General features: G+C 41.1%; 1 protein-coding gene and 1 pseudogene across 4 annotated transcripts in view; one reads left to right on the forward strand and one right to left on the reverse strand.

The window, feature by feature from the left end:
* Window positions 1-17630, reverse strand: part of SEC24B (SEC24 homolog B, COPII component) — an 81999-nt gene extending 64369 nt beyond the window's left edge. For 2 of the 4 annotated variants that reach the window (XM_055434790.2, XM_055434794.2), the window contains exons 1-2: window positions 17415-17629; window positions 1362-2105 (exon numbers count right to left, since the gene is read on the reverse strand). In XM_055434790.2, coding sequence (XP_055290765.2) covers window positions 1362-2105; window positions 17415-17541 — 871 coding nt within the window. In that variant the 5' untranslated portion in view covers window positions 17542-17629. Of the gene's footprint in view, window positions 1-1361; window positions 2106-17414 lie in introns of all 4 variants that reach the window. The other 2 variants (XM_055434792.2, XM_055434793.2) reach the window with 2 other exon arrangements.
* Window positions 17631-21620: 3990 nt separating this feature from the next.
* LOC148777799 (elongin-C pseudogene) lies at window positions 21621-23931 on the forward strand (annotated as a pseudogene).
* The last annotated feature ends 677 nt before the right edge of the window (window positions 23932-24608 follow it).

The following is a 24608-nucleotide window of genomic DNA, read 5'->3' on the forward strand; positions in this document are numbered from 1 at the left end:
CAAGTTGACTTACCTAAGACCCAGTCAATGCTAACTCCTTTTTTCATGCCTGTCTCTACCATGGAGGCTCCAAAGCGAACTATTCATTTTCTGGCCTTCCCTTAGACATGGTCTTTTAAAACAGCAATGTCAAATGACATGGAAAATGAAGTCTGTTAGTGCCACGAACCCATTGTTTTTCCTCTCCCTTCTTTCTGCTTTTGACAGGTATGTAATATATCTTGTTTCTATAAACCAACATACTAACGGTGGCAGAGAAGACAATGAGGACACCTGGATCTGCATCTGCCTAGACTTCCCGACTCCTTGTTATGTGAGGAGAAAAAACACCTTTTCTGTTTAAACCACTATTAGTTGCTTGTAACCCAAGGTGTTTCTAAATAACATAGCACTGAAAGAATACATGATCTCAAATGTACAGTTCAGATCTAATACTCTAAAGGTCTAACTTCAAACAATCGAAGCGTCCAAGGAAGAATACTTCTCTACAACATCCTTGACATACGGCTATCCAGGCTCTGATACACCATCTAGAGACATCATTCAGAAAACTATCACAGATTTCCAATATTCATTCTTTACAGACTGTTTCATTCAGTTCAAGAGAAGATTTTGTTAAGGTCAAAGTGACAAGATGAATTAAAGTGAGTGTATTTATGCAAACCCCACACTAAATAAACCACATATATAGCTTGCGTACATAACTTTTAAATAAACAAATTTAATCATATCTTGGTCCAGGAAGGTGAGAAAAACTAATTACAAGGGTGTTCTTCATGTATCTTTCTCCATCTTCACCGTCCTTCACTCTAACTTACCTACCTGGGACTGAGAAGACACCAGCTTTAAGGTACAGGAAATATATCTTCTGTGAAAGTTACAAATAAGGGTTCACCTAACCAGTTTGCTATTTCAGGCCATAATTTTTTCTACAGAGAATGGAGCTATGGCTGGAAGAATAACTGTCCCAAAGTTGAACTAATATAAAAAAGAAAGTAGCAGATAACAAAACATATTCTCAAATGGACTTTCCACTGTGCCCTATTCCTAACTCACATTAAAGACAACTACTGCAGAGGCAAGAAAACGTATCAGTAAACACCAACTGAGATCCTAATCGTGGCAAGGAACCATGCTATACAAGGCAGATGGTCAGGTGGCTAACTGTGAACAAATGAAGGGGAAGGGTTCAAGGAGAGGCTGAAAAATTTTACAGTAAATGAAAGCAAATAAATAGCAAAAGTAAACTAATTTCCAATTTTTCTAATGGGCAATATCATCTTTAACCTTCATGCAATAAAAATGGATTGCAAATGCACTGACTTTCAACAATGCTTTGGTGGACTTTTCATTCAACCTACCGGTATTTGTTGGGTTGCTGGCTGTAGCCAGGGAGGTGTGGTTTCGAATCAGATTGTCTTGGGTTGATGGAAGGCCTGGAGGTGACCACGAAAAAGTACTGTATCCTGAAAGACTCTGCTGCTGGTGGTACTGCTGTGATGGTGGAGGTGGAAGCGGTGATGGATGGCTGACAGCTGTATTTTGACCAGAAAATGAATCATCTCGCATTGGCCTGACAGTTGGAGCATTCTGTGAGGTAAACATTTGTTGCCCGTATGGATCACCGGCAGGTAGAGAGGGATAGGAAATACTAGGATACACAGCATCAGAAACAGTTGACAAAGCATAGTGACCACAAGTAGAGGGAAATCCCTGAGAAGCAACAGAGGAACTGGCAGAGTACATGGCTGGACTGTTGTAATGATTCACAAAAGAGGAGTACGGCTGGGAGGCACTCGTATGCAAATGTGATGCGGAGGACGAGGCACCTTGGAAAGATCCCGGAGTGGATCCCACAGCATGAGGGGCAGGAGGAACCCTGCCATGCATCTGCTGTGCTCCTGGTTGCTGGCTAGCTGTGTTAGGAGTCGCCACGTTCTGGGTTGGTACCGTATAGAGACCAGAGTAGTAATCACCACTCTGGCTATCCAATGGCAATGAGGTCATTTTCCCAGGTCCTTGAGAGTAATGTCCTGAGGGAACAATATAGTTTTGAGGAGGCAATCCATACTCAGATGGAACTTGCATTTGATTCTGTGCTGGACCTGAAAAAGAAAAGCAAGTATTGACAGGAATTAGTAAGAAGGCAACTAATTTTTAAGCATAGTTTCCATCTAAATGTTGCCCTATTTGACTTCTTCATAATCCCAAACTGTTACAAGAGATTATACTCTAACAGACCTGCCGTGGTAGTCAGCCTCCAAGATGGTGCCCAGTTATCTCCATGCTCTGGTACTCACACCCTCACACGATATACCAGGATGGGACTGTGTGACCAGCAGCATACAGCAGAGGTAATCTATCGCTCCTAAGACTCGTCCTGTCTCAGGCACTGGCACTCTTAGATCTCTCAGTGTGGAAGATCAAAGTTGCCAAGTTGTGAAGAGCTCTCTGGAGAAACCCATCCAGTGAGGGATCGCATTCACTGAGGTCTGCCCACAACCTCAAGAGTGAGTCTGGAAGCAGACTCTTCACACCAAGTAATAGTCTTAAAGATAACCAGAGCCCCAGTTGACAGCCTGACTACAATCTCATGCTTGAGACCCTAATTCAGAATCTCCCAGCTAGACTGCTTCATGTCCCTCAGAAACTGAGATTAGTACTTTTTTGAAGTTGCTAAATTTTAGGCTATTTTGTCATGCAGTAACAAAAAACAATATACCCACCATAGATGACATTCAAACCTTTCTTACTGCCCCTCCTTTTCTTTTAATTATAAAACTAACAATATACCTACTATTAAAAAAACTCAAACAATGAAGAACATAAAGTGAAAAGCACAAGTCCTCTTCTTTCCCTGGTAGCTGAAATCCTATTTCCCAAATGGAGTTTAGTTAATGGTTTCTTGTGTGTTCTTTGGATACCTATATGTACAATATACGTAATATTTATATAAACATATATATATATATACACTTAACCACAAAGACCATACCACAGTTCGGCAAGGATATCCTTCTGTATTAGCATATATAAATCTTTATTATTCTTCTAAAAGAATCTAATAATATTTCATTGTAGAAACATAACATTATTTACCAAATCCCCATGATGAATATTTATTCCAGGGACTGATGTAATTTATGAGGTCAACCTCTGCGATGAATCTGCAGGGTAAGTTCCTAGAATTGAAACTGGAGGTTCAAAGAGTTTGCTGCTGCTGCTGCTAAGTCACTTCAGTCGTGTCCGACTCTGTGTGACCCCATAGACGGAAGCCCACCAGGCTCCCCCGTCCCTGGGATTCTCCAGGCAAGAACACTGGAGTGGGTTGCCATTTCCTTCTCCAATGTGGGAAAGTGAAAGTGAAAGTGAAGTCGCTCAGTTGTGTCCGACCGTTAGCGACCCCACGGACTGCAGCCCACCAGGCTTAGGGGCAATTAAAATTGACTATTATTGCCAAATATCTCCAAAAACGTCTATCAATTTGTACCTCTCATCAATGATGCTTCAGAATGCCTCATCTTCCCAACACTGAGTACCATTTTAATCTCTGCCAAACTAACTTGCAGTACTAACTTTGAGTGATGCTGAGAATCCTTACAAATGTTTCTTGGCCACTTGGGTATCTTTGTTACCTACCCTTTACCCACAGGATTGTGTGTCCCTTAATAATTTATAAATGTTCATATACATTAAGCAATTTAACCATGTTATTATTATGTGCTGCCTGTATTTCAGGTTACTTAACTTTGTCCATGGAGAAGGAAATGGCAACCCACTCCAGTGTTCTTGCCTGGAGAATCCCAGGGACGGGGGAGCCTGGTGGGCTGCCGTCTGTGGGGTCACACAGAGTTGGACACGACTGAAGTGACTTAGCAGCAGCAGCAGCAACTTTGTCCATGTTGTCTCTTGCTGTAGTTTCTCAATTATCATGTAGTAAAATCTTTCATGCCTGATAAAATTTAATTCATACTTCATAGCGCCTCTACTCCAATATTATAAAACTACCCATGTTTTCCTCTAGTGCTTTTAATACTTTCATTTTTACATATTTATCTTTGATCACTATAGAATGTATTTAATCAGTATGATTAGAGTTAGCATAATTTAATATTAATTTTATTAATAGTCTAACTAAACATTACACTTTGAGCCACTCACTGTTCTAACGTTTTACATACATTCACTCCTTTATCCCTCCTCATAACCACCTGAAATAAAGAGTATCATTATAACTACTCTGTAATAAGATAAATGAAACAAAATTTAAGGTAATAAAGTCACATACTTAGTAATAGGGCTGGGATTTGATTTAGATAATCTGGCTCAAGTCCATGCTTTTAAACAATGATCTGCTGGCCCTCGCTACACTAAAATCCTACTAGCTTTCTTCAGCCCAGAAGGTCAATTATCTCAAACAATGGAATTCTAGTTTTGGTTCCAAGGGCAAACTTGAATTATCCAAAATCTAATTTGCTTGTCTTTTGGAATGAAATAGGTATCTGTACCTCACCTCAAATGAAAAGTGAAAGTAAAAGTCGCTTGGTCATGTCCAACTCTTTGCAATCCCATGGACTGTAGCCCGCCAGGCTCTTCTTTCCATGGAATTCTCCAGGCCAGAATACTGGAATGGGTAGCTATTCCCTTCTCCAGGGGATCTTCCCAACCCAGGGTTCAAACCCAGGTCTCCCACATTGCAGGTGGATTTTTTACTGTCTGAGCCACCAGAGAAGCCCAAATGAAAGGATAATCAACTATATATATATATATATATATATATGTACATATATACACAAACACACACACACACAGAGAGATAAGATATATGTATATAAATTTCAAGCTGCTTCAAGTTCACTGACACAGAAGAAAGTGTCACTGTATTCCTTGCCATAATAATGCATAAAATAGAAAATATGTATTCATGAAAGATACATGAATAATTCCCTTATTCTATTTTCAATTCCTACTAAATAATCTTCAGTATTTAGTCATTTAAATACATTCTCCAAAGATAACACACAATCAAGCTGTAAACAAAAAATAATGTCCACACTTCTATGATTCCAAAATCACCGCAGATGCTGATTGCAGCCATGAAATTAAAAGACACTTACTCCTTGGAAGGAAAGTTATGACCAACCTAGATAGCATATATTAAAAAGCAGAGACATTACTTTGCCAACCAAGGTCTGTCTGGTCAAGGCTATGGGTTTTCCAGTGGTCATGTATGGATGTGAGAGTTGGACTGTGAAGAAAGCTGAGCGCCGAAGAATTGATGCTTTTGAACTGTGGTGTTGGAGAAGACTCTTGAGAGTCCCTTGGACTGCAAGGAGATCAAACCAGTCCATCCTAAAGATCAGTCCTGGGTGTTCATTGAAAGGACTGATGCTAAAGCTGAAGCTCCAATACTTTGGCCACCTCATGCGAAGAGTTGACTCACTGGTAAGACTCTGATGCTGGGAGGGGTTGGGGGCAGGAGGAGAAGGGGACGACAGAGAATGAGATGGCTGGTTGCCATCACCGACTCGATGGACATGAGTTTGAGTGAACTCCGGGAGTTGGTGATGGACAGGGAAGCCTGACGTGCTGTGATTCATGCGGTCGCAAAGAGTCGGACACGACTGAGCGACTGAACTGAACACTTCTGTAATTCCAAGTATACAAGGAACCAAAACTCATTTACTAATTTACTAGGTATATAATCTTCTTTTCTTATAGGATATTTCACATGATCATGGTTCACTTAAAAGAATTTATTTACTTAAAAGGAAACAAGTCTTAATACAAATCTTTCATTAACATGCCTTAAAAAAAGTGTAAAATGTTCTTCTCCTCTTACTAAAATAGATCTTAAAAAATGTTTTTGCCACTCATTACAGCCCCAGAAAACCCAACAATGTACATTTATTAATCAAGAGATCAGATAAATCTGTTAAAATATCTACTCACTCTATGATTTGATTTGGCTTATCTATGCTAAATGATCTCTGAAAACAGGACAATAACCATCATCTTGTCCAAGCTATTCAAATGCCATTCCTCTAAAAATAACAGGAATGTTGGAACTGGTAAAACTTATCAGAAGTAAATTACCCACCCAAAAAAGTCTATTTACTTTTCAATCCATGAAGGAAAAGGAAGGTACTTACTTTGGAGAGAGGGTGCAAAGGTAAGAATAGCTAATTATATGTTGATGCATACCATTCCTTATCAAAATCTAAATGATCCAAGAGTACCCACCCCAAAAATTCTAGTATAATTTAACCAAAATAATATCTGAATTAACTCCTTTGAAAGTAAAATTAAGTTTTTTAATGTTTAAAATCAATTTTTTAAAACCTGCACTAAAAAAAATTAAGATCAGTTTGAAATGAAAGAAAATGTTAGGATAAGAAAATAATTTTTAAAATTTTGTCTTACTGTGACCTAACAAGTTGTGCATCTTCTTCAACTTTAAAATGTATTAGGTAATTCTTAACTTTTTCGTGGGCTATATTAATAGTGAATGCTTAGTTGCTCAGTCGTGTCTGACTCTTTGAGCTCCCATGGACTGTAGCAAGCCAGGCTCCTCTGTCCATGGGATTCTCCAGGCAAGAATACTAGAAGGGACTGTCATTTCCTACTGCAGGGGATCATCCCAACCCAGGGATCAAACTTGGGTTTCCTACATTGCAGGCAGATTTTTTACCATCTGAGCCAACAGGGAAGCCCAGGGTGTATGAATATTAAAGTTATATTTCTTCTGTACAAACTAAAAAATAAACCTGGCAAAGATCACAAATGCACCCATTCTCTTTAAAAAAAAAAAAGACACTCTATAAGTTATGGGAATTTTACTAATATCAGCATTTTCATTTACTTATATTCCCGATAATTGCCTCAGCAACCATGGCAGTTTTAAAACATGGTCGCCAAACTCTTTGACACTGCTGATTAAAGGGTAGGATCTGTTTACTCCCCCTGAATTTGAGCAGGCTTGTAACAGCTTCCACCAATAAAGAATGGCAGAAGCAAAACTGTGAATTCCCAGACTCAGTTATAGGCAACTGAGCACCTGTATTGTTTGATGGGATTATTTGCATGAGGATCCCTAAGCAACTCCATAAGAAGCCCATTTACTCCACAGCTGCCATGGTCTGTGGATGCCAAACCACACAGTGTGGTCACTGCTAGGCACTCTGGTCCGAAATACAAGTCTGATATATTCTAGTCTAAATGCCAGATGTGTGAACAAATGAGCCTTCAAGATCATCCTAATCTCCAGCCATCAAAATAACCTTTGCATCTTCCCAGCTCTGGCCCTAGGGATCCTAGAGCAGAGAAAAGCCATCTCTGCCGTGCCCTGTTCAAATTCTTAGCTCAACACAACCTGTGAGCATAATGGTTGTTTAACCCCTAAGTTCTGTTGTAATTTATGTAGTAATAGCGACTAGAATAGCAATTACTATTTTTAAAAATTCAGGATTCAGATTCTAAAGCCAAAACACTATTTACAACAGTTCACACAAAAAGTAGTACTGAAAATACAAATCTAATGAAATATGTGAAGAATCTGTATGTAGAAAACTACAAAACACTGACGAAAGAAATCAAGGGCTTAAATAAATGGAATGATATACCATCTTTGTAGAAAGGAAGGCTTGACATTAAGATGTAAGTTATCTTAATTTTGATCTTTAGATTCAATACAATCCCAACAAAAACACATGAAGGCTTTTTTTTTTTTTAAATAGGTACCAACAAGAAGATTCTAAAATTTCTAAGGAAAGGCAAGGTACTAAAATAGAAAAAAAAAAACTTTGAAGAATAGCAGATTGTTAGTTCCTTGTTTAGAGCTTTCTAATGGTTTCTCTTGCCATAAAGAATAAATTCAAATTCTCTAATATGGCCTGTAAGATAGTGGGAGACAGGATAATCCCTCCCTCACCCCACGTCCATGTCCTAGTCCCTAGAACCAGTGAAAATGCTAGGTTACAGGCAGAGGGGTGGTAACATTACAGACAGCATTAAGGCTGTTAGTCAGTGGACCTCCGAGGAGGGAATATAATCCAGGTAAGCTGGGCTTCCCTGGTGGCTCAAAGGTTAAAGCTTCTGCCCCCAATGCGGGAGACCCGGGTTCGATCCCTGGGTCGGGAAGATCCCCTGAAGAAAGAAACGGTAACCCACTCCAGTATTCTTGCCTGGAGAATCCCATGGACGGAGAAGCCTGGTAGGCTGCAGTCCATGGGGTCGCATAGAGTCGGACATGACTAAGCGACGGAATGGAACGGAACGGAAGCGCCACATAATCAGGAGAGTCCTTAAAAGTGGAAGAGGGATGCGGAAGAGAGTCAGAAGGAGATGTGACTACAGAAGACTCCTCTGAGAGAGGCAATGTTGCTGGCTCTCAAGATGGAAAGAGTGGCCAAGAGCCAAGGAATGTGCACAGCCTCTGGAAGCTGGAAAAGGCAAAGAAATGGATTCTCTCCGAGAGCCTCTGGAAGTGAATGCAGCCCTAATGACACCTGGATTTTAGCCCAGTGAGACTTCCAACCTACAGAAGATGAATTCATGCTGTTTTAAGCCACCAGTTTGTGGTAATTTGTTACAGCAGCAAAGACAAAACCAATGCAAATACTTTTTATGACCTGACCCCTGGCCTGCTCGTGTGTGTGCTTGTCCTCAGTTGCTAAGTTGTGTCCGACTCTGTAACCTCCTGGTCTGTAGTGCTCCAGACTCCTCTGTCCATGGGATTTCCCAAGTAAGAATAGTGGAGGGGGTTGCCATTTCCTTCTCCAGGGGATCTGCCCCAACCAAGGATTGAACCCGTGTCTCCTGCATTGGCAGGCAGATTCTTTACCACTGAGACACTGGGTAACCTCTACCACTCACAGCTCACCACTCCTCCTTTTCACAATGATCTCTTAATACTGCAAGTCCTCACGTGAGTTTGCCAAACTCTGATCAATAAAATGTGTTAAAAGCTCTGCTACAACTAGAAATGCCTAGTATTATGATGAAGTGACACAGAATGCTGAGCTGGTAAAGAAGTATAACTTGCCACAAGAAAAGCAAAGGAGCCACAGCATAACATCAGGTAAGGTTGCATGCTAGAGCTCTGTGTCAAAAGGCCATCAAAGAGGTTGACTAGGGCAGAATATTAAGTTGCCTTATAAAGACTTCTGAAGAGGACCATGTTAACATATTTTTCCTGGAACTTGCTCTTTTAAAATACATGTGTTCTATGTTTAATGCCTTCAAAAACTTTAGCACTAAAGTAGCCATGAGTGAAAAGGTTGAAAATTTCTATTTCACACACACTCACTCTTAGCACAGAGAGTTCCCAAGTCATGCTTGTTCACTCCTGACTGTTCACACAGGCTCTTCCTCCTACCTGGAACCTTTGAGGTCCCCTTCTACCCGCTTCACCTGACCAACTTTTACTCATCCTTCAGCTCTCAGCTCTTCCTCTAGAAAACCTTCTGTAATTCTGCAAGTCAACGCCCGCTCAGTGTTGCACTACAGTACACTGGACCTCTGAGACAGTGCTTTCCACGTGTAACTGTAACTAAATGTGCACCCTATAAGTCGAAACCCTGGGCCTGCTTTGCTCTCGGCTCTATCATATCCTTACGGCTTAGGATAGTGACTGGCTCACGGATTTACTGCTGTGTTTTGAAGGAGAAAAAAAAAAAAAAAAAAGCCCAGTAAATAATCATCAAATATTTCTGTATCAGGCACTTATCTCATCACAATTATCAACAACTACATGATATTTAAGGGTTTCCCTGGTGGCTCAGTGGTATGAGAACCCGCCTGCCAATGCAGGAGACTTAAGAGATGCAGGTTCAATATCTGGGATGGGAAGGTCCCCTGGAGGAGGAAATGGCAACCCACTCTAGCATCCTTGCCTGGGAAATCCCATGGACAGAGGAAGCTGGTGGGCTTGGTCCATGAGGCCCCAAAGAGCCAGACACGACTGAGCGACAGTATGGATGCACGCACATGATATTCAGAGAAAGAACTCAAAACTTACCACTTACACTCTATTCCGTTCCGTTCCGTTCCGTTCCGTCGCTCAGTCGTGTCCGACTCTCTGCGACCCCGTGGACTGTAGCCTACCAGGCTTCTCCGTCCATGGGATTTTCCAGGCAAGAATACTGGAGTGGGTTACCATTACACTCTATTACCAGAACAAATTACAAGTCTGAATATTTTTTCTCTGCCATTCTACACTTTTTATTTTGTAGTTCAAGTATAAGAACACTCGAAACAAAAGGAAAGTAAAAATCTACTGCATTTCATTGCATCTGAAGTGTTTTGACATTGCCGCTTTTTTTTCCTTCTTATTAGATGTATGAGTTTCCTAGTACAAGTGTAATAAATTACTACAAATTTAGTGGCTTAAAATAGTACAAATTTATTACTTTACAGTTTGGAAGTCAGAAGTCCAAAATCAGTTTCACTGGGCTAATGTCAAGGTGTCATGGGCAAAGCTGGTTCTTTCTGAAGTTTGAGGGGAGAATCCATTTCCTCACCTTGTTCAGCTTCTAACGGTCACCTGCCTTCCTTGGCTTGTGGCCCCTTCCCTCCATCTTCAAAGTACATCATTCTAACCTCTGCTCCTGTGCTCTTGTTACTTTCTCTGTAGAGTGACTCCTCCAGTTTCTAAAAAGGATGGTTGCAAATATATCAGGCCCACTCAGATCAAGGATAATCTCCCTAGCTCTAATCACAGCTGCAAAGGTTTTAGATGGTCAGCCTGACTGATATTATCATGCACAAGCGAGATACAGCCTCTGATTTTCGATAAGCACCCTTGTTATCCTTATTGAGAGAAAATTATCACAAAATCTACCCAAAGGATAGATCTGCCTCAGTGATATAATTTCCTTCCTGAGATCAGATTCTCACCAAAGGAAAACTGATTCTATTCCTGCTTTATGCAAACTCGATATGAAAATCAAAATTTACACAGCAAGTATTTTATGGAACATCTAGTCACTATACCAAAAAAATCACAGACTCTTAAATGTTTCCTCATTCCCCTCATTCCATAGAGAAGCAACATTTTGAATATGAAAATGTTTGCTTCATTAATCTTTTCCTGAATTGAAAAGACTGAATTAATTCAGGAAAAACTGAATTCCTCAATCAAATTCCTGAAATTAAAAAAATTTTAACATTTAAAAAAAATTTATTCTTTTATTTTTTGGTCATGCCACACAACATGCAGGATCTTAGTTTCCCAACCAGGGATCGAACCTGAGTCCCCTGTAGAGGAACTGCAGAGTACTAACCACGGGACTGCCAGGAATTCCAGAATTTCAACTTTTTTAAAAAGGCAGATTAAAACGTTTTCATTATCTTCAAAAGAACATCAGGGTCAGCAAACTACAAGCTCCTCTGTCCTACTGATATACAATTCATACTAACTCGGAAAAGTAATTAATTACTAAAAATTTATTTCATTCATCACTGAACTACCAAGAAATAATTCAATATTCAGCCTGTATGTACTTTAACAACCATCTTTATTAAAACATTGCTGAGCCAGTTGGTGAACAGTCACAGTCCTGACCCTGCTTCCCTGTTACATCCCACCGTGCTGGTCCCTTGCCCCAGACCCACTCTCAATCCAGCAACTAACGGAGTAATGCCAGGCTCATTATAGTCTGACACAATTCTGCTCCAGTGTCAAGGCTGGGATCTATTCAGTGGTCAGTATATTAAGTACTAATTACTAAACGTTTTGAATATAAAGTATCAGTAACATTGCTAAAATACATTTTTAATGAGCATAAAATGTATAGACACATACACCTCTAAAAAGTCTGCAATTAAAACCCTAGTGATTTACAAAATGGGGAGTCTGAATCACATCTGATTACCCTGGATTATTCTTCCTGATGGAAGGCTAACAGCTACACAGGTTCCAGTCACGGCTGGCAGACACAGCGTGTGGAACCATTTAGATGAACTCTCACTGCACTAAGTACAGATTATTCCTGCCACTCCACCAGTTGTCCTGGATGCCATCATGACTGCTAAGAGTAAAGGGGCCAAAAGAAAACCATTATTGGTTGAAAACCTACTACATGCAAGGTACTCTGCTTTTCTACCCATAATCTTATATAAATCTCATAAAATCCTGTGAAATATCACTATCATCACTTTACAAACAAACAAGGACGTGAAATGTTATTAATTCATACAATTTCACACAGTTCGGAAGTAGTGAAGATGCCAGTCAGTGAAGGTTCCAAACCCATTTCACAATACCTATTTCTCAGAAACACTAGGAAAAACAAGTGAGTTAGGACTTGGCTACAGTCTAGGCAAGGCATCTTACTACTCCCTCTTGCCTCCCTATTTCATCTTCCTTTTCCTCAATTCCTTTTCCTTGCAGCTTTCAGCATGTAATTGTAAATGTAAAACCCCTCTTCCCACAAACCAGTTAGCTGAGGTAGTGGCCTATCGGAGGAAACCTTCCAAGAGCAGATTCTTTGCAGGGAGGGCTGGACAGTGTAAGAAAGTTAGTAGCCAAGTTCACGTACTCCATTGAGTGCCTATCACATGCTGCCGCTGGAAATATGAGGAAAATTCGTATGGTCTCTGCTGCCTGAAGAATTTATATCCTGGTGTATTGAAGGAAATGAAATGAAGGAGCCCCTCATTTGCAAAGCATCTCATTTTACTAAACACCAGGTACCTTAAAAAACAGCACCTCATTTAATGTAATCTTCTCAACAACCCTAAGAGGAAGGTATTATTATCCCCTGAAGCCGAGAGATGTTAAGTAATTTTCTCCACAAAACCCTGGGCTGTAACAGAGCCTACACCTTTTTCACTAGCCTACATTTTCTGGCAATTCTGAGTATGCTTAACCTACTGGAAATAATAGTGGCTTCCCCAGGGCTGAATACAACAAGATCTGCTCTAACACGTAGTGTTAACTCTGAAGATGCTCTCATTTCTAGGAAAGTCCACTGAAGATTGGCTCAAAATCCCTTCTATTTCAACGTCTTTAGCATCTAATACTTCAGGGTTTACAGATGAATCAGAAAGATGGAAGTTAGCTGAAATACCAGATCAGTGGCAATGAATGTGATCTACAAAAATTATTACACATATTATCGCAGAAATTGAGGGGGAGGTATGGGGTGGGAATGAAAATACAATAAAAATAACTAAAGCAACACAATGACAAAAAAGTAAAAACAATCCAGATACCAGACACTTGTGTATATATTTTATAAGATCCTTGAGACATCTATTAATCAGTTTAGGAGGAAATTATGTACGCAGAAAGTTATATTATACCACTGCACTGTCTTCATGAGAGGACCAGATGCTTCTGGTCGGCTATGAAGGAAGATTAGAAACTTGAGACAAAGACACTGCTCTGATCAGAAAGAACTTATGTCAGATACACTAGTATCTGTATGTACACTTGTATCATTTTAAATTTTGCATGTGCTCTCAAAGTTGAAGAGTTTCCTATAACCCACCAGATAGTATTCCTGAGTGAAAGGTATGTTTATGTAATGCTGCTGCTGCTAAGTCGCTTCAGTCATGTCTGATTCTGTGCGAACCCACAGACGGCAGCCCACCAGGCTCCCCCATCCCTGGGATTCTCCAGGCAAGAACACTGGAGTGGGTTGCCATTTCCTTCTCCAATGCATGAAAGTGAAAAGTCAAAGTGAAGTCACTCAGTTCTGTCCGACTCTGTGTGATCCCACAGACTGTAGCCTACCAGGCTCCTCCGTCCATGGGATTTTCCAGGCAAGAGTATTGGAGTGGGGTGCCATTGCCTTCTCCAGTTTATGTAATGAAGTCTAATAATAGAGTAATGAAGTCTGATAATTCCCATTACTACCTCATCTTTCTTGCATTATGGACAATAAAATGATAAAACTGCCAATAGTATCATTCTTGGGAAAGGCACATGGTAGGAAAAAAACATATTTTCATTTGAAAATGAGCACCATTTGCTTCCTAAAAGAAGAATCAGAAATCAGAATTTTATTGATAAATCTGAGTGCCCCCCACCAAAACAAACAAAAACATTTCTAAAATACCTTTTTCAATTTAAGTCAATGGTGAGAAATTATGGAGTCTTGCAGGTTCCCTGGTGGCTCAAGGTGAAGCAGCCGCCTGCCAATGCAGGAGATGTGGGTGGGATCCCTGGGTTGGGAAGAGTCCCTGGAGAAGGAAATGGCAACCCACTCCAGTATTCTTGCCTGGGAAACCCCATGGACAGAAGAGCCTGGCAGGCTACAGTCCACAGACCCAAAAAGAACTAGACATGACTTAGCAGCTAAACAACAACAGTGGGGTTATGCCGTAATTACCAGGATATTATTCACTCAGTCTTTCCTTGTTTGAGGACTCTGTTTTAGAAGGACTCTCAAAAGGAAAGTGTAAGCTGAAAAATATTCAACTAATACTTTCTATGAAAATACAATGATTTAAATTGCCCATATGTTGCTCAGTGAAAAACTGAAGTACAGAAATGTAACTCCAAGGAAGGAAGTTCAAAAAGAAATATTTCACAAACTCAAAGAAGTCAAATTGTATCTTCAAATAAGGGGGGGTGGAATAAGTGGGGAAAAGTATGTTAACAGTTAAACACAGAAAACAAGGAAAAATATTAATGAAGTCTGGGCTTCTGCCTCCCAACCCTTTGCAAAGTCAAAGTTTCTAGTAAGAGACTTCTCAGAGTCTGTTAATAGAAACAGACCTGGACTTGGAACTAGAAAGACTATATTAGACTTCATTTAACAAATCAAACTATAACTTGTCTTAGGCCTTGAAAATACTGAATATATAGCAGTGAACAGGAGACAGGCAGCTACCCTCAAGAAGCTTATATAGGCATTGGTGAAAAACACCCATCCGAACCTTTCTGGGTCTTGATTTCAACTGTTTAATTAGAGAATCGAGGTATCTTACAGACTGTACTCCACAAACACCTGTAACTCCACCTCTATTTTAACCACAACAGCTCTGCTTTTTTCAGATGTCTGTAGCAGGGCTCTACAAATTCCTCTGGGAAAAGAAATCTGTTTTAAAAAATGTTGTTAAACACTCAAGTAAGTGATTGCTAGGTACCAATCCAGTTTTACAACTCTGTCTTCTGTGATGTTTCAAACTCATACTTCTGATCTATTTCTTTTTCACCATGTCTGGAATTCCAGAGATATAAAAAGGCAAAGTAGTTTATGCAGGACTGAAGAACCAATCACAAACCCAAACGACTGCTTAACCATTATCTATGGATTCCAAAAGCAAAAGTTACTTTTCTCTGAGATTAACAAGCACAACAAAAACAGATTTGATCTTGTTATTTATCTACTTAAGCCACTTATTTTCACAAAAACAAACAAAAATTAGTTCATCTTAATTTCCAAATTCCTTAACACTCAAGACCTTTCTGTAATCTGCCTTTTTCTTTCTGCCCCCTTTAAGTATTCTTTTCAGCTTTAATCACTTGGGTTTTCCCTTTCACCTAGCACTCTTTTTGCCTCTTGGTTCCTAAATTTTTCAGCGTTGGTTCATGCCCCCGCCACAGCCCTCCCCTCCTACCTCTATCTGTCAAATTCCTCAAGGTCATAATCAACTTGAATGTCACCAAAATACATGTCAATTTAGGAGAAAGGCAGGGATTTTGTTTTATCTACTAGGGTAATCTCGAGTCCTCAATTGCAAGCACGCAACAAATGCTGAAATGAATTATATCAAAGGAAAGCAATGATTATAAACAGTAGAAATCAAGCATCATCTATATCTGGCTTCTAAATGTATTAACTGATTTTTTACATATTTAACATCTTGATTACAACTGATATCCTGCCACTCTTTGAGTATTCACAAAATTTGTAAGATTAAGGCAAATATTTGCCACCTTAAAAATTGTACACTACAACAATAATGCATACTCAGGAAATCAAGAAAAGACACAATCCTCCGATCACTATTAAACGTGGATTTACAATATTCTAAAAGACTGGAGAATCTCTTCTTTCAGTTTTTCCACACACAAAGCTATTTCAAAAACTAAACAAAAACAAGAATTTATGTTACGTTTACAAGAACAAAAACTGCTCACAAATAATATCTTCATGTTTGTTCAGGGCAGAAGAACAAAACCTACTACCCTGTTCACATTTAAAACCCATACAGTAAACAATGAGCAGAAAAAGTACAGCACGTAACACTGACAGCCATGGCTGATCCAAAGGATTATGAAGACTAAGCCATCACGTTTGACTGACAAAAAAAAAAAAAACAATTTGAACTTCTGCTTCTCAGGATAAACTGCAAGCATGAACAGCATCAGCTATAAAAAATTAAACGTTCGCTGAACTGATTTATGAAGTCCAGTATGTTTTCACTAGCAGACTGGTTAAAATAGGTGAGTCCAACAATCATTTGAAGAGCAACCCTAGAATTTGTTCTTATACAAACAGAGAACCCGACATATTCTTCTAAAGTATTCAATTAGTTTAGAGAGTTCTCATCTGAGATATTATCGTTTACACAGAAAGGGCCCCTCTGCCCGGGCCCCATCCACTAACTGAGGGAACGGATATCCCACAAGCATCATTTTTCAGCGGAGACTGTTACATCCCCAAAGCCCACGACCTTAGTGTGGAAGCGGCCTTCACGTTGCACTGCCTGCTGCCGGTATGAAGGCCTTGCCTCAAACGGGGCCAACTCTGGCACGTTTCTGTGTTTCTGAAAGTGAAGCTGGGGGGCGGGGGGGTACACCCAGATCTAAAAGGATTCGTTTCAATCCGTTTGACACCTGCTCCTTTTCAAACACGACCAGCCAGCTCCAGACGCTTGAGCAGCAGCCGCAGCAACAATGACAGACCTGGAGGCCGAACTGGGTCAGGGTTACAGTTACACTCGTGTTGCCTATTTACACCCTTTGTCTACAAACTTGAGCACTAACTCAAGTTTCCTTCCAGGGAGCGTGCTCGCCGGGCCGCAGAAATCAGAGCAATCTTCGCCGAGACAGGAAGGGCACAACCCTCCCCAGCTCCATGGCTACAAGCAGCCTTCCCCGGACCACGCAGCCTGCGGCCCCGCGTCTCCCCGCGGCAGGGGTCGCTGGGGCGTCTCGCCCGCGCCCGGGGCCGGACAGGCGGCACTCACGCGGTCTGCGCGCTGCCCCTCTCTACGCCCCGACCCGCGCCGGCGGTTCAGGGCCCGGGGCCACACCGCAGAAGCAGCCCGGGCCCCCGCGCCCCGGGGCGGCCCCGCGCCGCGGCGGCCGTCCCCGCGCCCCGTCCCCGGCCGGGCTCTCGCCGGGCGCCCGCGCCCCCAGCGCGGCAGCCCCCCGCCGCCGCCGCCGCCCGATCGCGCCGCGCAGGCCGCCCCGCCGGCAGCTAGGCCCCGCGCTCCGCCCCGGCCGCCCCCCTCACCGTTCTGCCGGTGCGGCCCCGGGCCCGGGCCTGCCGGCGCGGCGGCTCCCGAGGCGGCGGCTCCGCCGAGCTTGGGCGGGATCCGGGCGCTGGCGGCCGGGTGAGGGGACCCGGCGGGGGCCGACATGACGGCGCTGCTGGCGGCGGCGGCGGCTCGGCTTCGGCGGGGTGGGCGGAGGAAACGGGAGGGCGGGGCCGGAGAGGCGAGAGGAAGAGGAAAGAACGCGGCCGGCGTCACCGAGGGAGTCACCCGCGACCGCGGCCGGAACGCTCGCGCTCCACCCCGCAGCGCAGCCGGGCCGCCGCGGGCTCCGCGACCCCGCCCGCCCCTGCCCCGCCGCCGCGCCGCGCCCGGAGCCGCGGGCCTCCCGCCCCGGCGCGCTCGCCGCAGCGCCCCCTGCAGGCGGAGCCGGGTGCACGCGGGCGCGGGCAGGGCAGGGGCGGCGGCCTCGCGGGCCGGAGTGCCGACCCGGGTCCCAGGGCGCGGGGGCGGCTCCGCGCGGGGCAGCGGCGGGGACGGAGCTCGCGGCTGCGCGAGCGGCGACCTACGGAGCCCGGGGCTGCGTCTGGCCGGACTGACCGCACTCACCCTTCCCCGAAGAGGAGCCCGGGGTTTGTCTTTGTGTTTCTAATCTTGAGGTGTTCCCCCCCTTAATATTAAATTCTGAAGGAAATAGGCGTTCAAGCTCCCAGTCCTTCGGCAATTATAATCCAAGGCGAAGGAAGAAGAAACATGGCTCTGTGATAAACACGGAATCTCAGTCAGAACGGAGAACTCTCCTCACTGACTTACATACTGGGAAGAGCAAAGGGGAAGATGGAGTAAGGGAAACTGAAAGACAAACTTAACCTCCCCAAGACTTTTGCCAAGGGTTGGCTCATCCTGTTGGTATTCAGAAGAGAAGCTGTAGCGCCCAAAGCAAGAACTCAGTTTCGTGTGTCTTCGTGAGGGAAATCCTTGAATCTCTGGCATGTTCCAGCATGCTAACTGGCAAGCAAGCCCTGGACTACATTACCCAAGTCGTTTTGCCATCTTATTCTGGCCACACTTTGTGTTAGAAATGAAACTGTTCAAAAACATCGAATTCCGAATGGAATCCAACAAGATGATATTTCTAATTACTGAATGATTATGCCAACCATAAAGTGAGTTGTAGGCCTGGAATAATGCAAAGTTCCCCTTTTAATTGTTGCCATGAATTAATGATACTTGGTGCTTTAATGCACCAGGTGAATTACAAATAGGGTTTCAGTAGTTGGATTTGTAGTTTTTCTTTTTAGAATTTATCTTTATTCTTATTTCAACAATTCTGGTTAATTTTTCCTTTCCATTTTATACATTTACACTAATAAAGGACCCAAACAGTACCAAATGCTAAAATGTACTAGTTACTGCATGTGGAAGATACATTGTCAGATTCTTAGGTTTAAAGCCTATGATTTTGTTAAATGTGAATTTTCAGCATCTTTAGAGAAAATTAAACATATAAGACAATCCTGTTCTAGAAAACAGTATCACATTGATAAAAACTACTGGAATTTTTAACATTTTAGGTAGATAATAAAAGAAAATCAATGTAAGAGAAAATAGTATAATGGGCTATCATATACTCATCAACTAGTCAACATTTGTCAATTCGGGATAATCTGTTTCATCTATACTGGCACCAACCTCTATTCTCCTGAGATTATTTTGAAACAAATCTCAGACATACTATTTTACAAGTAAGCATTAAACATGTATCTTTAACTGCATAGCATAATCACAATACTGTTATACCTAAAATCATTAAAAATAATGTGTATCAGCAAATATACAATTAACAGTTGTGTTTTGTAATAGTTTGTACTTTTGAGTTTTAGGATTTTCAACAATACATTATATTTCATCTACACAAAATGAGCAAGTGCTTTTCCACAGCACTGGCAGTTTTTCCACAAAAACCTAAGCCTCTGTGTGAGCAAAAGGTCACACCTTGCTTCATCAAGAAGATTATACAATAACAGTTTTCAACACTTCCTGGGAGTCCTTTGAAAAGTGGCTCAGAAAAAAAAAAAAAAAAGCCCCTTAAGGGAATAATTAGGCATTGGCTTTCTGCCCCTGGAATGTATTCTCTTGGGTGTTAAGAAGCCCATTTTAATCACAGGTGTAGGGGATGAAGTTGAACCTTGTCTCTTTAGGGGAGACTCTTCTGAAAGGAGGACTAGAATGCTATGTTTTAACACTTCTTCCCCACAATCTTTTTTCTCTTCTTTTGGCCAGCCATGGGGAATCTCAGTTCCCAGACTAGGAATCGAACCCATGCCCCCTGCTTTGGGAGCACAGAGTCTTAACCACTGGACCTCCCTGCAATCTTTATCACCTAAGCTGCTTACACTTGTCCACTAATTCATTGTAATATTTTCTAGCATTTTTATGAGTCTTTTTGCATGACAGTCTTTATGAAAATATATTATTTCACTCTATTGCTTCAAGACCCACGACTGCTGTCAGCCAAGAAGAGGAGAAGGATGAAGGACTGAATGAATGCTTACTATGTACCAGGCACAGTGCTAGTCTCTTTAGATATATTTCTCCTGTTTAGTCTTCACAGTAACTCTATGGGACATTTTACTTATCGCCATTTTACCAGAGGAAACTAAGGCTTATATAAAGTTTAAGTAATCTTGGTAAAAATCATGAATCTGTAAATAGCAGAACCAGAGCTTAAACCAGAGTCTATTTAGCATCAAAAATCTTTGCTCTATTCACTACAAGCTATAGTTGGTTAATTTACATTTTTCTTCATAAAGCTATGCTAATTACAACGTACTATTTTGCTTGTCAAAAGATTTTCAGTTTTACATATTTAGAATTTGTTCCAGTATTCTTTTGAATGGTGAATCTTAAAGTGTTTGAAATGCAAATTCTCAGGTCCCACCCCAGACCTACTGAACTCTGGAGATGGGACCAACAGCAAGGTCTCCTGGTAATTCTGATGTACTGGAAAATTTGAGAACCGCTGCTTTGAATAGCAAAATGAAGCTGAATTCATTCCCTTCTTTTTTTGCATTGGTGGATAATAGTTCTTTTCTTCAGCACATTTCTCCAATTTTTTGCCAATCATTGAAAGTGATATTTAGTAGGTGTGTGACTACAGTGCCAGGGTGCCCAATATGGTGTCAATCCTGCTTGATTTGATGGGGAGTGCTGAGACCAGGTCTGTGTCCAAAAGGAAAAATTGCTGTTTTTGAAAGTGAGCTCTGCCACAGGTGCAGGAGGGACATTTTTGCTGAATGTCAAATTCTGACATGTGCCACTATTTGTCACCCCCCATTTGGGACTCATATTCTCTGTAACAGAAGTTGTGGGAGCCTTGAACAACTGAACACCTATTTTTATATTAAAAAAATTGCTAATCCAGTTCCTTCTCTGTTGTGTCTGGCTTCCATATTCCGCAACTTTTACCACTTCTAGTTTTTAAATCACATTTGACCTTTGTGGAACACCTATCCTCTTTTAGTGGAATTCCCTATTAGGAGTCCCTCTACCAATATAAAGACACAGTTTTCTTTTTTCTTCTCCTTATTCTGATCTGTTTACACATTTATTGCATTTTTAATAGGCCAGGTATTGGGAATACAAAGATTAATAGGATGTAACCTGTCCCCATATATATATGTATACATATATATCTTTTACATATATCACTACTGACTTTCTTATATATGGATTTCTTTGATTTTTCTTTTTCTTAAAATTTACTTTTATTTTTTCTCAGGTTTCCTGTGTATCTTCATTTCTTCTTTTTATTAGGGCGTCCTAAGTTGAGTTCCAAGACTCATATTATGATAGGAAGAAATAATTTCACTGTTGTTCATATCATTTGATCACCTATGTTGATGTCATTTAACTAGCATTTAAGTCTGAAGTGCCTAAGACAACTAAGATCCTAAAAGATTAAAAAAAAAAAAAAGGGTGGGACTATTGGCAAATAATTACCACACAGCCTATGTGCAAAAAGTGCACTTACAGAAAATCCTCTCAAGTTGTCACTTAGAATATTTAGCTGTTATTTTAGCTATATGGTAATTTCTGTGGCTGTCCACTCACCTAGCCCACAGCAAGTTAGAAAGAATGACTCATGAGGCAGAGGAAGGGAACACTGGATACAGGCACAATGACAGCAGCAACACCATTAGTTGGTAGAATAAATACAGGAGAGACAAGAAAATTGGGGGAAAGGTAGAAGTGAAGATGCATAGCAACCTGAGGCAGTAGTTCAATTGAACCACCTTACATATTCCACTGAGAATATGATAAACATAACCCTCAGGTCTCTGGTATTCTGAAGGGAACTGAGTGGAGCGGACTCATTTACTGAGCATCTACTATATAACTTGAAAATTCTTTAGAATATCACTCTTTTATGTACAGATATTCATAGCTTTGCCTCTCAACTACTAAGAAATCTGTGCTCTACACTCTGTTTCAAAAACAGGGATATACAACCCATTTTTAGAATCTTAGAAACTTTCACATATGAACAGGTTAGGTTCCCAAAGCTCCTTTCTTCAAAGTCCCAATACTCACAAATCCAGGGTGAACTCTATTAGGTCACAAATGTATTTCCACCAAACAGAAAAGTGAGTTTCTTTGAAGCTTTAGAACCAAGCTTACTCATCCCTTTTCTGTTGATATAAGTCGTAAAGTGGGTGCATCTCAAACTACAATGTGCCTGTGAATCACTTGAAGATCTTGTTAAAATGCAAATTCTGATCTGATAGATTTGGGAAGGGCTGAGGTTCTGAATTTCTGCCCATCTCCCAGGAGATGCTGATGCTTGTGGTCCACAACCACTCTTTGAGCAGCAAGGTTCCAAAGGCATCTTTTCATTTACATTTCAAAGTCCACTGAAGAAAGGAATGCCCTCCGAAGGGAGCCTTTTAGCAGCTACTGTTCCCACCCACTCATGTGGATGAAAGAAGAGAGTGAAAAAGCTGGCTTCAAACTCAACATTCAAAAATGAAGATCATAGCAGCCAGCCACTTCACTTCATGGCAAATAGATGGGGATACAATGGAAACCATGACAGACTTTATTTTCCAGAGCTCCAAAATCTCTGCAGATGGTGACTGCAGCCATGAAATTAAAAGATGCTTGCTCCTTGGAAGAAAAACTATGACAAACCTAGAGAGAATATTAAAAAACAGAGGCATTACTTTGCCAACAAAGATGCATATAGTCAAAGCTATGGTTTTTCCAGTAGTCATGTATGAATGTGAGAGTTGGACCATAAAGAAGGCTGAGTGCTGAAGAATTGATGCTTTTGAACTGTGGTGGTGGAGAAGACTCTTGAGAGTCCCTTGGACTGCAAGGAGATCAAACCCGTCCATCCTAAAGGAGATCAGTCCTGGGTGTTCATCGTAAGGACTGATGATGAAGCTGAAACTCCAATACTCTGGCCACCTGATGCGAAGAACCGACTTATTGGAAAAGACCCTGATACTGGGAAAGACTGAAGGCAGGAGGAGAAGGGGATGCCAGAGGATGAGATGGTTGGATGGCACCACCAACTCGATGGACATGAGTTTGAGCAAGCTCTGGGAGATGGTGAAGGGAAGGGAAGTGTGGCATGCTGTAGTCCATGGGGTCACAAAGAGTCAGAGATGACTGAGTGACTGAACAACAACATGTTGAAGTATAGATTAAAATGGGTCTGGCACATCCATGGCTTTCTACACCAGTAGTACTTTTTAAAGATACTGACCCACCGGTGACCCATCAGAAATGATTCCTCTAACTTCCCCAGAACCCTTGGTGGCAGGCAGTTGGGGGTAGGTGGGGAGCTGTGGTGTAGATCTGGGGACCAGGTCTGGTGACTGTGGACTGCGGGAATGGCAAGCAACTACTAACGTTCTTCTGGATGCTAAGTAGAATTTCATAAGAATCTAATGGATGGCAAAGAGAAAACCTATGGTGGTCGTATGGGCCCTGTATGTCAAATCAGTATCTTATGATGGTCATGAATTTATTGTAAAAAAAGAACATGAGCTAACATCAGGAACAACTAAAGCCATGTTGAGTGGGTCCAGGTCAATTTGCTGAGAACGAAACTAATGAAGTCAATTTTGGAGAGATCTCTTCACATGTGCTACCAAAAGTATGCATGCATTTCACCTACAAGTTTCATTCCATGGAGACTCCTGAATTCCCAGTTACACCTGAAATTGCCCTGGAACTGCTGATAGCTAGGAACTTCCTAAATTGTTAAATAAAATTAATTATAATAAACTTAACATTTTTCAGTATTTAATACCTATAGTTCAGTTAGTTGGAAAAGGCAATGGCACCCCACTCCGGTACTCTTGCCTGGAAAATCCCATGGATGGAGGAGTTCAGTTAGTAATTTTTTTTCATCTATAGAATGTTGCCTGTGTGCAATTGGACTTTAAATTCATTGCAAAGCAGATTATCTTCTGTTCCTTTGCATAGCAGAGTTGAAATTTGTTTGATACAGCAACAAATTAAAACATGAACAAAATGAGACATGAACAAATATGCTATTCTTAGGTGGTTTTGCCTTACCCTTAGATGTGATTTTTTAAATTAGAGCTGTGGTGATACAGCAAATGCTGAATTTAGCATAAATTGAACATGTTCTATAGGTAATTAATGGGGTTATATATTTTTATGTTTTTAGTATTTTTCAAAAAACCTATTCTGATCTTATAGCAGTTGTTAGCATTATTAGAGTTATAGAGTTGCATATCATTGCAAATAATTGCATTATAAACATATTTATAATTTAGCCAAAATATTGATTTTTATAACTGTCAGACTTGAGAGTTGAAATTTCTTAAGCATCTTTTGATAAATCTCAGTATTGTTTAAGTGTATCTTATCTTTTTGTTTATTGCTACAATTTAAGAATTTTATTTAAAATTTTGGAAGTACGGCTTTAGAAGCAGGGACTTTTTGAACAGTAACCACATGGTCAACAAGTAAACTATATGACTTTTATTTCACATGCATTGTGCATTTTGGTCAATCCAAAGTACTGTATTTTCATTGACTCTGAAATTTCCTTTGCAATGTTAAAAAAAGAAATGATACCAAACTGCCTCCAATGGGTTAATATGCTTGATGTTGACATTAATCATCTTGCCACCCATTCAATGATGTTTCCATTTTTCTAATTACTTTCCCTCTGG

This window comes from Moschus berezovskii, chromosome 5, assembly GCF_049115385.1.
Source record: "Moschus berezovskii isolate FMDL1 chromosome 5, NW_MosBer_1.0, whole genome shotgun sequence".
NCBI classification, from domain to species: domain Eukaryota; kingdom Metazoa; phylum Chordata; class Mammalia; order Artiodactyla; family Moschidae; genus Moschus; species Moschus berezovskii.